Source organism: Dreissena polymorpha, chromosome 3 (assembly GCF_020536995.1).
Source record: "Dreissena polymorpha isolate Duluth1 chromosome 3, UMN_Dpol_1.0, whole genome shotgun sequence".
Taxonomy (NCBI): Eukaryota; Metazoa; Mollusca; class Bivalvia; order Myida; family Dreissenidae; genus Dreissena; species Dreissena polymorpha.
Window position 1 is genome coordinate 4,258,471 of NC_068357.1, and position 14,439 is coordinate 4,272,909.

General features: G+C 35.0%; 1 protein-coding gene across 8 annotated transcripts in view; it reads left to right on the forward strand.

Annotated features, from left to right (window-relative positions):
- LOC127872792 (MAP/microtubule affinity-regulating kinase 3-like) overlaps positions 1–14,205 on the forward strand; it is an 88,802-nt gene extending 74,597 nt beyond the window's left edge. For 3 of the 8 annotated variants that reach the window (XM_052416192.1, XM_052416191.1, XM_052416185.1), the window contains 2 exons: positions 1,354–1,383; positions 9,838–14,205. In XM_052416192.1, coding sequence (XP_052272152.1) covers positions 1,354–1,383; positions 9,838–10,258 — 451 coding nt within the window. In that variant the 3' untranslated portion in view covers positions 10,259–14,205. The remainder of the gene's footprint in view (positions 1–1,353; positions 1,384–9,837) is intronic. The other 5 variants (XM_052416186.1, XM_052416189.1, XM_052416188.1 and 2 more) reach the window with 3 other exon arrangements.
- Positions 14,206–14,439: the final 234 nt, after the last annotated feature.

A 14,439-nucleotide genomic window follows, 5' to 3' on the forward strand; every position in this document is an offset into this window, starting at 1 on the left:
GAGTTCAAAGGTCAAAAATGGCCATAAATGAGCTTGTCCTGGCCATAACTATGTCATTCATTGTGAGATTTTAAAATCATTTGGCACATTTGTTCACCATCATGGGACGGTGTGTCGCACGAAAGAATCATGTCAATATCTCCAATGTCAAGGTCGCCACAACTAAAAATAGATTTTTTTTAAAAACAAACTTACAAAGAGGGTTAATTTTGTTTGTTCATTTCAAAAGTTCAGTTTGAGTTTTCTTTCTTTATCAGATTTTTTTTTCACAATGAAAACCTGGTTTTGTGACAATTTTGTCCCTTGTTGTTCTCTGGTCTGGGGCTACCCTGTGTCCTTTAGTCATTAAAGGGTTTGTGATCTCATTATAGGAAAAGTTGGCTACTGGCCAGACTGCCAGCTACAATGGCCGCATATTGTTTTAGACCCAGTTTGGCATGACACTGCTCAAAATTATTCATTTATCATAAGCCTCAGCCCAAAAATGTTGTATCTGTGTATGACGAAACAGGATATAATATTAAACATGACCAAACCTGTCTATTGATTGTAAGGTTCTGAGCATCAAACCTAGTCGCAATTTTTGCTAGTAATTGTAAATCTCCATTGCATGCAATCTTTAATGTTCATTCATTGGTAGGGTATGAAGACTACTAAGTTAGTTGACGAATGTAAAAGTTCATCAGCCCAGAGGCTTATAATCTTGGTAGTCTAGCTTTTGCCACTATCACTCAATTTTTTCTTACTGCAGTCTTTGCTTGGAGGTGTGGAATATTTGTATATTGGTGGTGCAATGTGTTTATCATCATGTCATCGTGGGTAGTGTCAACACCTTGGTTACATATACATGTACAACTTGGTGAGCGGGGGGACGGAATTTGCTTGTAATTTATGGCCAATATGATTGAGTAGCTTAGTGAAGTGATTACATGTGTATTCATGAATATTGTGTTTATTTTTGTTTTTGAGGTTTTTATGATTTACCGGTAGTGATATTATTTGTGTTAAAATCTAATTTAGGAAAGTGTTGATTTAATCTATCATCCTTCGAAGAAGATGTGTTTAACAATTAAAATGTATAATATAAAAATTTAAAAAATGATATAAGGATTGTAAAATTATCATTTTACAGGACATATTGTAACAACAAATCACTGCTATTGTACATGTATATGTTAATGCTGGTACTCACTCTGTAAAAAGGTGGTTTAATTAATGTGGATAAAGTGTCGTCCGAGATTAGCCTGTGCAGTCAGCACGACACTTCATGCAGATGCATTGAACCCTGCTTTTTCAGAGCGCAATCCATATTTTAACTCTGGTACTCACTCTGTTGTTTCACCCTTACCATAGAGACGGGGGCCAGGATGTGATCCCACACAGGTCAGTGTTTACCATACCTCTCCCACCTTGGTCACTGCAGCAAGGCTCCCCATCCACACATGTCTCACCACATAGTTCCACTCAGCAATCAAATTGAACCAACAAAATGTCTCTTGAAGGCCAAATGGTTCTGTCCGCATATGTGCCTAGAAGGCAGATAGGCCCATTTGGCTGTCAAGGGACAAGTTTTATGTAAATTTGTCACAAAATCCTGGAGTGAAGTGTTCCTCCTATTTTTTATTTTTTACATAATTGAATGACAACTGAATTTAGGATATCCTTCTAAAACAACTTTTTAAGTTATCCTGACGTCTTTTCACCTAATACCCCACGTTTTTCTCATGTTTTCACTGTGCAGGCATTTTTTTAGTCATCAGGACCTGGTTTATTTTCTGCCAAGTATTAAAACATATTCTAGTGACTCACTTTGCATTTGTTGTCTGATTGACATCTTGCAAATTTAATAAAACAAAGTTTTAACAAAAATGGAATGAATATTACTATGTTTTTGTTTCTTTTGGGAGGTTTAATTATTAAAATCCTTTTGTGCAAGATATGTATAAAATGTCCTTGTTTCAACCCTTTTCATACACTCAAAAAAGTTACCTGTTATTTTGTTTTAAATTTAAATGTAAAAAGTTTTGTTTAAAAGGTTAAAAAGCTGTATTGTTTTTTATTTTGGCTTCTTGATATGCAATGCCTTGCGTCTGTTTGCTACTGATTCTGGACTTTTCGTGTTCCTATTCACAGGTAAAAAAAATATATAGGCAACAGCACAAACCTTTCCCATCTTGTGTTTTAATGTGGCCAGTAGGGTGGCATATAGCAGTTGAACTGTCAGTCCGTCAGTCTCTAAGTCTGTGCGTCCGTCCGAAAACTTCAACTTTGCCCATAACTTTTGCACTATTGAAAATAGGAACTTGATATTTAGCATGCATGTGTATCTCATGGAGCTGCACAAATTGAGTGGTGAAAAGTCAAGGTCATCCTTCAAGGACAAATATATGGCTTTAAAGCGGCGCAGTAGGGGGCATTGTGTTTTTGACAAAGACATCTATTGTTTATTTTTAGCGCCCATGCTACCTTATTGTTAAAGATTTTTTTAATCAAACGAAGATTTTATTTGTGCTTGATACTTATGAACATTAAATTAAAATAATATTTGGAATATTGAGCATTAAAGTGTTGTATCTGGTAAATATTTCTATATAAGATACAACATGCAGCATTTATATTAGGGTACCTGGGTGTAAGCCCAGTGGCCAGGGTGGAGGATGGGGTGCCTTGTGGTGGGTGGAGCTTGAGCTCTCTCAGATTGTGGGTCGCCTTGTTTGCGCACATTACGTAATTGAGCCGCGGTCTGGGGAGACTGGGCTTAATGCATATATGTAAAGTGTCAGCCGAGATTAGCTTGTGCAGTCAGATCAGAGTAATCAGGGAAGACACTTTTTGTTGAGACTGGATTTAGAAAAAAATGACTTCATTAAAAAAAAAAATCTACACAAGCTGAAAGTTTTGTCCCTGGTTAGCCTGTGAAGTGGGCACATAACACCTAACTTAAATGCATAAGGTCTGGTTTCCCAGAATGTGAGTCAGTGTGTTCAGTTTTTAGATGCAGTTTAGGTAATCTTGTCTGTGGGTAGGTAGGGCCATCAGTGTGGCAATATGGGGCCACAGTTCAAACGCAGTGGTTTGCTGTCCTGCTTAAGGCAGTGGTGTTCCAATGTTCTTGGACAGGAGACGCATATTATATTACTCATCTCTATGTGGTTCATGGTGTACATGTCATCTCCATTCTACATTGCTTTTTGCTGTGTAAAGATAAAAGCAGAAGGTCATATTGTTTGTTAAATGTTTCAAATTATTTAACAAGTAACATGAACACCTAAGACCTGTCAACATGAAATTAGAAACAAATGTTTTTAAAAACCACTAAAACATTAAAAAGATGTATTTTACCTGTGTCCTGTATGAATCTTTGCTAAAATGCCCACATAAAGCAAAATTTCTTAATTAATAAAGCATTGCAAACAGATCTTATTGCTCTAAAAAAATATACCTCCTGATTGTCTGTGTGTCTTTCTGTGTGTGTTAATGTGTCTGTCTGGACTAAGTTTTCACTGTTCACCAATGTTTGCTCTCTTTTTTATACCATTAGATATTCTGTGACTTTAGTTTTTGAGCTTTGGTTTTAGTTTGAAATTTCTACTCATTGTGTAATGCTTCACTATAAATGTTTTTAGCTCAAATAAACACCAAATAGTCAGAGCTCGACTTCTCAGCCATGTTTCTGGCATCAGCATGAGGCTCTGGTTAAGTTCAACATGTAACATCACAATATAACTTCTACAGATATGTAATTGAAACTTGAAATGTGTGTTTGGGGTTATTGTGTGAGGTCATCAACTAAGTTTCATTACTCTGTCCTGCAATTTAGCTGAAGTATGCCCCTTTTTGTACATATAAAATTGTTGTTAATATTTGCATCCAACTACAGAATATATCTATATCTACTGAAATAAAACTTCATGTGTTTGGTCAGGGTTTTTATGAACATTTACCGGCCAACATCTATAAGTGTGACCAGCTTTTTAGCCAGATTATGCCCCCTTTTGTCTTGGTAAGAATAGTGTAGGACATGAAATTTAGGTTAAACTTTGCGTGCAACAAGTTTTTATCCCTGTAACTATTACATAATATTCAATGGAAAATTCATATATTACATAAAGGCCCATAAATCTGAAATGCAATTTAGAAGATTTGTGCCCCTTTTTGTACATAAAATTTTTTGTTGAACGTTTGCGTTTAACATCATCGTATCTCTATATCCACAACAGAAAATCTCCATATCCACAACAGACATGTGTTAAGGGTCTTTATGATCAGTTACTAACCAAGACCTATAATTGTGACCAGCTTTTCAGCAGAATTATGCCTCCGTTTCTGTTCATTAACTAGAGGTTTTGCCTGCAAATGTGTATGTAGGTAGCTTAAATGAAGACCTTTGCTTTGGATGCATAGTTATTAAACTAAAAATAAATCAATTTGTAAAATGTTGCATGGCCACTTTTATTGTAGTAAACTAATTGTTCACGTTACATTTGTAGATGTAGATATTAGAGTAGATATTCACCATTAAATATGTCTTCACAGTCATCATATTAGATGACTTACAGAGTATTGTACACTGTAACTACAATATAACGTGGATTACGGGGTCCAGGCTCCAAGACACTGCTATAAAAGGATTCGTGTTTTAAGTTCTGAGCTCATTCATTCAATAATTATTGCTGGTTGTGTTGTCATTCGCCGATTTATGCATCTTTACACTTAACGTATCGATAACTGTATACATACCGCTTTTAAAATGTGCATACCGGTATATGACGATAATCCTATATAATTACTGCATCAATTAAAAAATATATACATTCTTCTTTTTCTTCAAGTGTTTCTTGTGATGATGGTGCTTTGTAATTGAATGTTTACTGTTCTGTGAATACTGTTTTGTGCATGATTGAGGGATAATTGATGTTAAAATTGAAAGTTACAAAATCAGTTTTTCCTTTCCTTTCCATTACAAGCTCTGCTGATTTTTCTGTTGACAGTTTTGAGCTTAATGTATTGTTATTTATTGCGAAAGTTTCTTGTGTCTTTTAAAGACGTATTTGTGTGTTTTTTTTAGCTCACCTGAGCACAATGTGCTCATGGTGAGCTTTTGTGATCGCCTGTCGTCCGTCTTGCGTGTCAACATTTTGCCTTGTGAACACTCCAGAGGCCACATTTATTGTCTGATCTTCATGAAACTTTTTTAGAACATTTGTCCTATTGATACCTCGACTGAGTTCGAAACTGGGTCATGCTGGGTCAAAACTTGGTCACTAGGTCAAAAAAAGAGAAAAACCTTGTGAACACTGTAGAAGTCACTTTTGATGCCCAACCTTCATGTAACTTTGTGAAAATGTTTGTCTAAATGATATGTTAGTTGAGTTAAAAAATGGTTCCGGTCCATTGAAAAACATGGCCGCCAGGGGGCAGGGCAGTATTCCTTATATGGCTATAGAGAAACCTTGTGAACACTCTTGAAGTCACAATTATTGCCCAATCATCATGAAACTTGGTCAAAACATTGGTTTCATTGATATCTCGGACGAGTTCGAAAATGGTCCAGATCGGTGAAAAAACATGGCCGCCAGGGGGCGGGGCAGTTTTCTCTATATGTATATAGTGAAAACATGTGAACATTTTTAGTCCAATCTTCATGAACTTTGGTCAGAAGATTTGTCTTATTGTACTTGGATGAGTTTGAAAATGGTTATGTTTGCTTGAAAAACATGGCTGCCAAGGGGCGGGGCATTTTTCCTTCTATGGCTATAGTAAAATCTTGTTAACAATCTAGAGGCCACATTTATTGTCTGATCTTCATGAAACTTGGTCAGAAGATTTATCCCAATTATATCTTGGACGAGTTCGAAAATGATGCCGGTTGGTTGAAAAACATGGCCGCCACGGGGCGGGGCATTTTTCTTTATATGGCTATTGTAAAACCTTGTTAAAGCTCTGGAGGCCACATTTATTTTCCAATCTTCATTAAACTTGCTCAGAAGATTTGTCCCAATGATATCTTAATGAGTTCAAAAATGGTAACCTTTGCTTGAAAAACATGGCTGCCAAGGGGCGGGGCATTTTTCCTTATATGGCTATTGTAAAATCTTGTTAACACTCTAGAGGCCATATTTATTGTCCAATCTTCATGAAACTTAGTCAGAACATTCATCCCAATAATATCTTGGATGAGTTTGAAAATGATGCTGGTTGGTTGAAAAACATGGCCGCCTGGGGGCGGGGCATTTTTCCTTATATGGCTATAGTAAAACCTTGTTAACACTTTAGAGGCCACATTTATTTTCCGATCTTCATGAAACTTGGTCAGAAGATTTCTCTTATTGATATCTTGGATGAGTTCGAAAAATGATAAAGTTTGCTTGAAAAACATGGCTGCCAAGGGGCAGGGCATTTTTCCTTATATGGCTATAGTAAAATCTTGTTAACACTCTAGAGGCCACATTTATAGTCCGATCTTCATGAAACGCGGTCAAAAGATTCATCTCAATAATATCTTGGACGAGTTCAAAAATGATGCCGTTTGGTTGAAAAACATGGCCACCACGGGGGCGGGGCATTTTTCCTTATATGGCTATAGTAAAACCTTGTTAACACTCTAGAGATCACATTTATTTTTCGATCATCATGAAACTTGGTCAGAAGATTTGTCCCAATGATATCTTGAATGAGTTCGAAAATGGTTTTGGTTGCTTTAAAAACATGGCCACTAGGGGCAGGGCATTTTTCCTTATATGGCTATAGTAAAACCTTGTTAACACTCTCAAGGCCATATTCATTGTCCAATCTTCATGAAATTTGGTCAGAAGATTGGTCTCAATGATATCTTGGATGAGTTAAAAAATAATTATGTTTGCTTGAAAAACATAGCTTCCAAGGGGCGGGGCATTTTTCCTTATATGGCTATAGTAAAATCTTGTTAACACTCTAGAGGCCACATTTACTGTCCGATCTTCATGAAACTTGGTCAGAAGATTCATCCCAATAATATCTTGGAAGAGTTCAAAAATGATGCCAGTTGGTTGAAAAACATGGCTGCCAGGGGACGGGGCATTTTTCCTTAAATGGCTATAGTAAAACCTTGTTAACACTCTAGAGGCCACATGTATTTAACGATCTTCATGAAACCTGGTCGGAAGAATTGTCCCAATAATATATTGTTATCTCATGTGAGCGACTTTAGGCATTTCAGGCCCTCTTGTTCCTTATATGGCTATAGTAAAATCTTGTTAACACTAGAGGTCACATTTATAGTCCGATCTTCATGCAACTCTGTCAGAAGATTCATCCCAATAATATCTTGGACGAGTTCAAAAATGATGCTGGTTGGTTGAAAAACATGGCCACCACTGGGGCAGGGCATTTTTCCTTGTATGGCTATAGAAAAACCTTGTTAACACTCTAGAGGTCACATTTATTTTCCGATCATCATGAAACTTGGTCTGAAGATTTGTCCCAATGATATCTAGGATGCGTTCGAAAATGGTTTGAGTTGCTTTAAAAACATGGTCACCAGGGGCGGGGCATTTTTCCTTATATGGCTATGTATGGCTTTAGCAAAACCTTGTTAACACTATAGAGTCCAAATTTATTGTCCAATCTTCATGAAATTTGGTCATAAGATTGGTCTCAATGATATCTTGGATGAGTTCGAAAATAATTATGTTTGCTTGAAAAACATGGCTTCCAAGGGGCGAGACATTTTTCCTTATATGGCTATTGTAAAATCTTGTTAACACTCTAGAGGTCACATTTACTCTCGATCTTCATGAAACTTGGTCAGAAGATTCATCCTGATAATATCTTGGAAGAGGAAAAAATGACGCTGTTTTGTTGAAAAACATGGCTGCCAGGGGGCGGGGCATTTTTCCTTATATGGCTATAGTAAAACCTTGTTAACACTCTAGAGGCCACATTTATTTTCAGATTTTCATGAAACTTGGTCAGATTAGATTTGTCCCAATAATATCTTGTTATCTCAGGTGAGCGACTATGGGCCTTTGAGGTCCTTTTGTTTAAGAAAATGCAAAGGGAACTATTGGCAGACAAAATCAACAGAGATAATGTTTATTGTATTTTGCAGTGACTTTCTAGTACAGCTTTGTTTCTTGACATACTGCTTACAACATTCTTCCCTATGTGCTCCTGTGCTATTTCCATTTTGCTTTTGTTTGAGGTTTTAAATTTATTTCTGTGGCAATTGTCTTTTCAGAAGTTTTCGGTAAATTCACATTTATTTCTTCACTCATAGTTTTATACCCCATGTACCCAGAGTGTTCTCGCTAGATCTGCCACAGTTGTCTTGCAGTTTGTGTGATTGTAGATCATTATCTATATTGCTACAGGATCAATTGTACAGATTGTAAAACCAATGAAATTATACAACATACACTTCTCAAGTTCAATTTTATGGTCATTTTCTTGTAATTATACCCCCCCCCCCCCCAATAAAACGAAAAAACACCAGGGGAGCATTGATTAAAATTATAAATCTGAAACAGTAACTTCTGCAAGCTTTTTGTAGCAGGTCTAGGATTAGAACACCAACATCAGCAGTTATCACATGTACATTCAATCATATCAGATTAGTGTCATATAAGTTATGTGATGTGTGTTTACTAATAATCGTTTTATAAACTGTTTAACATGTTTAATCAATTGTTGACCATGGTATGCTTGTTATATGCTCCTTACTAACCTTTGGCCCCTTATTTGCCCGTTTGGTTAGCTCTCATCAGCTGTAGGCTCTATGGATTTCTTTTACTATAATTTTGAAATAACTCAGTTAAATCATTAAATAATAAAAATAATGTGCAATTTTAAATAATATTAATTCTGTAAACGAAAAAATGGGTATAAGAAAGCTTTAAACATTTTTGTGGAATGTTTTGCACAGCAGCAGTAATTAAGAATATTGGTAAATAATTGAATGTTTCTAGGCGTTTTTTTCCCCATTAATCCTTAATAATACAAATGTAACGAATATGAAGGCACCATACTGTATATATTACAATTTCACATATATTTCTTTGTGTGATACATGTATATATTTATATAGATATATCATATACACACAGTTACCTGCGCTAGATTTTTAGTATGGGAAGGTAGTGGTTTACAGAACTTATTTGTTGTTGAAAATTGTAAAAAGAATTGTAATAGAACAATGTTTTTTCTGTACAATACAATTAATGATTTAATTTATTTGTTAAAAAAGTTTTGAGAAGAAAAGTATTTTAAAACAGAAATTGTGTCTAACTTACAGCATTTTTTTCCCTTTTTGCCCACAATTATATAAGTTTCGAAAACTAGAGTTAGAGCTTAATCTAAAATATTTTTTTAAGGTTTAAAGACAAGTTTGAAATTTAGGAGTTAAATGTGGGCAGTTGTGAGATTAAACAGCATGTTTTACATACGTTTAATTTGCATGAGCTTGTAAGCAACACAAATTGTTACTAAACCTCATTTAGAAATAACCTTATATTCACCATTAAGTTCATTTTGCTTTGATAAGTACCCACTTCACCATAACCATTCAGTTTGTTGGTAAATAAGAAGCAATCACAATAACAAATTTTATTGAATCTTGGTACGTGAATTCTGATAATCTTATTTTCAAAGATAAAACAGAACATAAGTGAGAAACATTGTTTAAACAATTTACTTTTTTTTTCATTTTTTGGTCGTCTATTGAATAACACTTTATAGAAACTTTTGCCAAAAAAAATACTGTAAATATTTCAGAATTCAGGTTTTGGACAATTCTTTAAAATCCAGAGTTACACAGAGAGCTGACCAATACTAATGCTGTCCCGTAATTCTAATTTTCAGCAAATTGTTCCGCAGGTCGATCAACGAGGGTCAGCGTGATGTTGGAGGTATGGGCATGCATAACATGGGTGGAGGGAGCGCGGGCAGCACGCCATCGGGCGGCGTTGGGGAGTCCGTCAAACCCAGATCTCTACGATTCACATGGAGCATGAAAACAACGAGCTCCATGGATCCAAATGATATGATGAAAGAAATACGCAAAGTTCTGGATTCAAATAACTGTGATTATGAGCAGAGGGAAAAGTTTCTACTTCTCTGTGTTCATGGGGACCCTAATACGGACAGTCTAGTGCAATGGGAGATGGAAGTCTGCAAACTACCCAGACTGTCCCTCAACGGGGTGCGATTCAAACGCATATCGGGCACTTCCATAGGATTCAAGAACATTGCTTCAAAAATTGCCAATGAGCTGAAGCTATGACGTTAGAGATGGTGATGACCACAGTGAATTTTATTTAAGCTATGAGATTTTTATGCACAAGTGGGCATCAGAATCTGCAAAAGAAGTGGATTATTTATATTGATAGTTGTTTGGTTGTTATGGCTGAGGCAGTGCACACGCACATGGATACACATTTGACGTCACAATCGTGGGCTGTAGTTTCTACCTTCGCTACTCGTATATTGTCAGTTCATGTGTACTCTGTGCTGTTAATCAATATTTATCCTAAATCATGCTGAAATCACAGCGCCCGATGGGTTTGAACGTGCTGTCAGATACATAATGGGAGTTGTTGTCTCTGCACTGGGCATGAGGGTTTGCCTTTGTCAAACACCATAGTGTTCAAAGCATTCATTCACAGTTTGTTAGTTGATTTCACGGTATCTTCCCTTGGGGGATTCTAGGTGTTTTGCAAAAATTGTGTGTTGTAAAGTTGGCAAATGGTATTAGTATGTTTTGGGGGTATCTGACTGTAGTTCAGACACAAACTGGGCTTGCAGGGTACATTTAACTGTGGTCCACTTGATGAAAGGGGTATTCTGAATAATAACCCTATGTATTTACAAGATATTCAATTAATATGGTGGTGTACCTTCAATATTCAGAAGTGATGTCTTTTTATGTCTGTCAAGGTATATCCAATGTTATGTTGGCGTATTAGTTTTACTATGTATAAAGTGTATATAGTTTGTAAAATAATATATAACTAGTGACTTTCTTTTCGATATAATAACATAAGTATGTACAAAGTGAAGAGATATTGTACATTTTAGTCTATTAATTAATAATGGTTTTTAAATGTTAAAGCAGTTTGCATGCGTACATATATACATATCCACTGCATAGGTGTTACTATAATTTTACTTCTTTATATTCTGACAGTTACTGAAGAAATGTTTCCTAAATACTGCAACACATGAATCAATTTGATTGTTTTGTAGCCAATCACATTCTTATCTGTAGAGGAATGCATTTTACAAACCTAACGATCCAGTGCTTTTCCAGCCCTTGTTATTGTTTTGCATTCTTCAGAATTGTTCTCAAATGATTTATAATAATTAGTATTAAAAACTTTGTAACTGTTGTACTGTGTAATTATGAATAAGCAATGAATTTACTTTGTGAGTAACAACAAAATAAGGAAGTCTACTACATTAATTTCGGCACACAAGTACATCCGAAATTATTAATGCCACCAGCTTCATTCCTGAAATATTGATTCCTTTATGGATATTCCAATAACTTAAGTGCCAAACACTTGATATTTCACAGAAAATTGTCCATGCAAGACCGGTTTGTCATGTCATCAACTGCAAATATAGTCATCCCAAAATCGTGAATGTTTTGTACATAACTTTAATAATTTGTGTTGACCCTCCCCAAACAGTGTGCATCCCTTGTGTCCAAAAGTATCAATATAATTTATTATTGTGCTACTTGTAAATAAAACAGATTGGAAACTTTTTATAAAGCATAATTCATGAAAATGTTTCTTTGATAAGAGCTATTTTGTGTAAAAGTTGATAGCTGCATACTCTAAAATGCATATCCCACAATATTTTATTTTAATTATTTAAGTAATTGTGCAGTCCATTTTCTTTATTATTTGCATGGGGCATTAAATGGTAACTTAAAAGTTCCTCTTTTGAGGGAGATCTGGTATGTGATGAATTTGAGGTGCAATCTATCTATGTAACAAATCTGAAGGAACACAATGTAGAGGCAGAGCATCCCTATATGTGAGCTAATATCACTGGCACCAATAAAATGTACCGGTAATGTTACCTAACAGGCGTGGTTGGAAACTGAATTTACACATTTTTAATACGGAGTTGCTCTGATGAAATACTTGGGTAGTTTGGTGTGAAATGAATGATGTTGCTTCAAAAACCGTTCTTACAAATTATCATAATTTGACTAGTAATTTACCTTATTGCACATGGCTCCGTAGCATTGTATTTTTCTTGAATGAAGGCTCATAGAGTATGTAATTATAAGAATACAACATTTCTTTTTATTGCCTTGTTTACCATCTTTATAAGCAGGAAAACCATTTAACAAAAGTTCCCTGAATGTTTGTCAGGTGGTCATTTGCTTCACAAAGGAAAAAAATGCTTTGCAAAGACCCTCTATAGATGTTTATTGTGATTAAGCAGTTTGAACAAAAATGTACAGGTCACATTTGTGTAATGATGACTAGTAAGGTATGTTTCAGAAGTATGCACTACAATTGTTCAGGTTCAACACTAAGTTATGAATCATTTTATCTAGAACTAAATTTTGTACTATCTCTGGGAATGTAGCTAGATACAAAATAATCAGACTCTGAACTACATTTATTAAACAGTAAGCTATTTCTTGTTCATCAGTAATTAATTCACCTCTGCTTGTTACCTTTGTAAGGCAGTTTTGCAAACTTGGACAATCCAGTATTTCTTTTAAATTGCTTAGCAATTCATAACTTTGCTGTTATTTGGGGCCGTATTCCAGTAGCTTCTTAAGTTTTCACTTAAGTTAAGAAATTTCTTAAATAAATTTCTAAAGTTAAATTTGAAATGTCAAAAACAAAACATGAGACGCTTAGTATTTCTCTTTAAGAAATTCCTTTAAGAGTTAAAGGAAGTTTACTTAATTTTAAATATAGAGAAAAGATACACAGAGTAAAGAAATTTATTAAGTTTATGAAGCTACCAGAATTTCATTCAAGTGAAATCTTATGTTTAAAGAAAAAATGGCGGAGATAAGAAAAAATATTGCGTAATATGTCTTAAGTTATTTTTTAACTTAAGAAGCTACTGGAATACGGCCCCAGATTAGGTTCTATTTGTTATTATTACTAGATCATGATTGCCATGCATTAAGATCACTGTATTTAATGCAGATTTTAATTTTGTGAGATTAGGAAATATATTAATTGTGCTCTTGAATTTAAAGTATTTTTCATAGATGTTTGTTTTTAAAGTCATTAAAAATAATAACGATAAAACTGTCAAGCTCGTTCATGTAACGAAATCATTCCCATGAATGCTTGCCTGATTATATGTAGTATCTTGTGACACTGTGGAGCTGTTTTAAACAAATGAACTTTTATGTATTTTAAACTTACTCAGTTCTGTGTATTTTGTTTGTTGAAATATTAAATGCAATGTCAGTTTGTATCTTAATTTTATCTATTGTTTTGTAATGTATTAACTACATTTTTGAAGATTATTGAACATTTTTAAATATGTGCATCATTTTGTCTTTGAAAACACATATTTTTGACACAATAATTTTATTTCTTAAAAAAGAACAAAGCTCTGTTCTTGACAGGGATCATCATACTCCATTGTTTTTGCCAAATCCACACCACCACTAGAGCAGTTACAAGTGTATTATAACTCTCAGTTACAAAGCAAACAATGAAAATGTCGCTAAAGGGTGCTTGTTCAGCGATTTTGAGTGAAGGAACACCATATGAGACTATAGTGCCTGTGATAGTTGAATCATTCAGTGCCATACTGTTTGAATGTCTTACAGGTATGATGTGAAATAATGATTTGACCTGCCTATTTAGGCCCTATTTTGTCATTCTTTGAAGTGATCACACACAGTTCTTAATATATAATGTGTTTAAACAGTGTTTCTTCGCTGAAAATCAATATGTGAACAATTGCCCTTGCATATAGTATAAACATTATGTTGAGCATGTAAACAAAGTTAAAAGCCGTCAAACCAGGGGCCTCTTTTGCTTTATACAGATTCAGGTTATCTGTGAAAATGTGACAAATGTACATTGCAGACACGAGGCCTCTGGTTGCCTTTTCAAGTAGAGTGCTCTCAACTGTGTCTCATGCAGCCTCTGTTACTGTCTTTGCATGCAATTACTATACTAATCTATTGAGTTGACTGATGATGCAATTATAAACTAAATATGTGACAAAACATTTGCTGTATTTTGTTGTTTCTTTATCTGTTTTAACACCTGGGACCAGCACCTGAAAGTACCAAACGCTTGAAGGATACGAAGCATTTGACTAGATAAACATCGTGCATGGATACACTGATGTCACATTTGTATTCATGGACACCACATTTGCCTTTGAAAAACTTTAGAGACAGCATTTAATGCCCAATCTTCATGAAACTTTGTCAGACTATTTGTCCCAATGATATCTTTG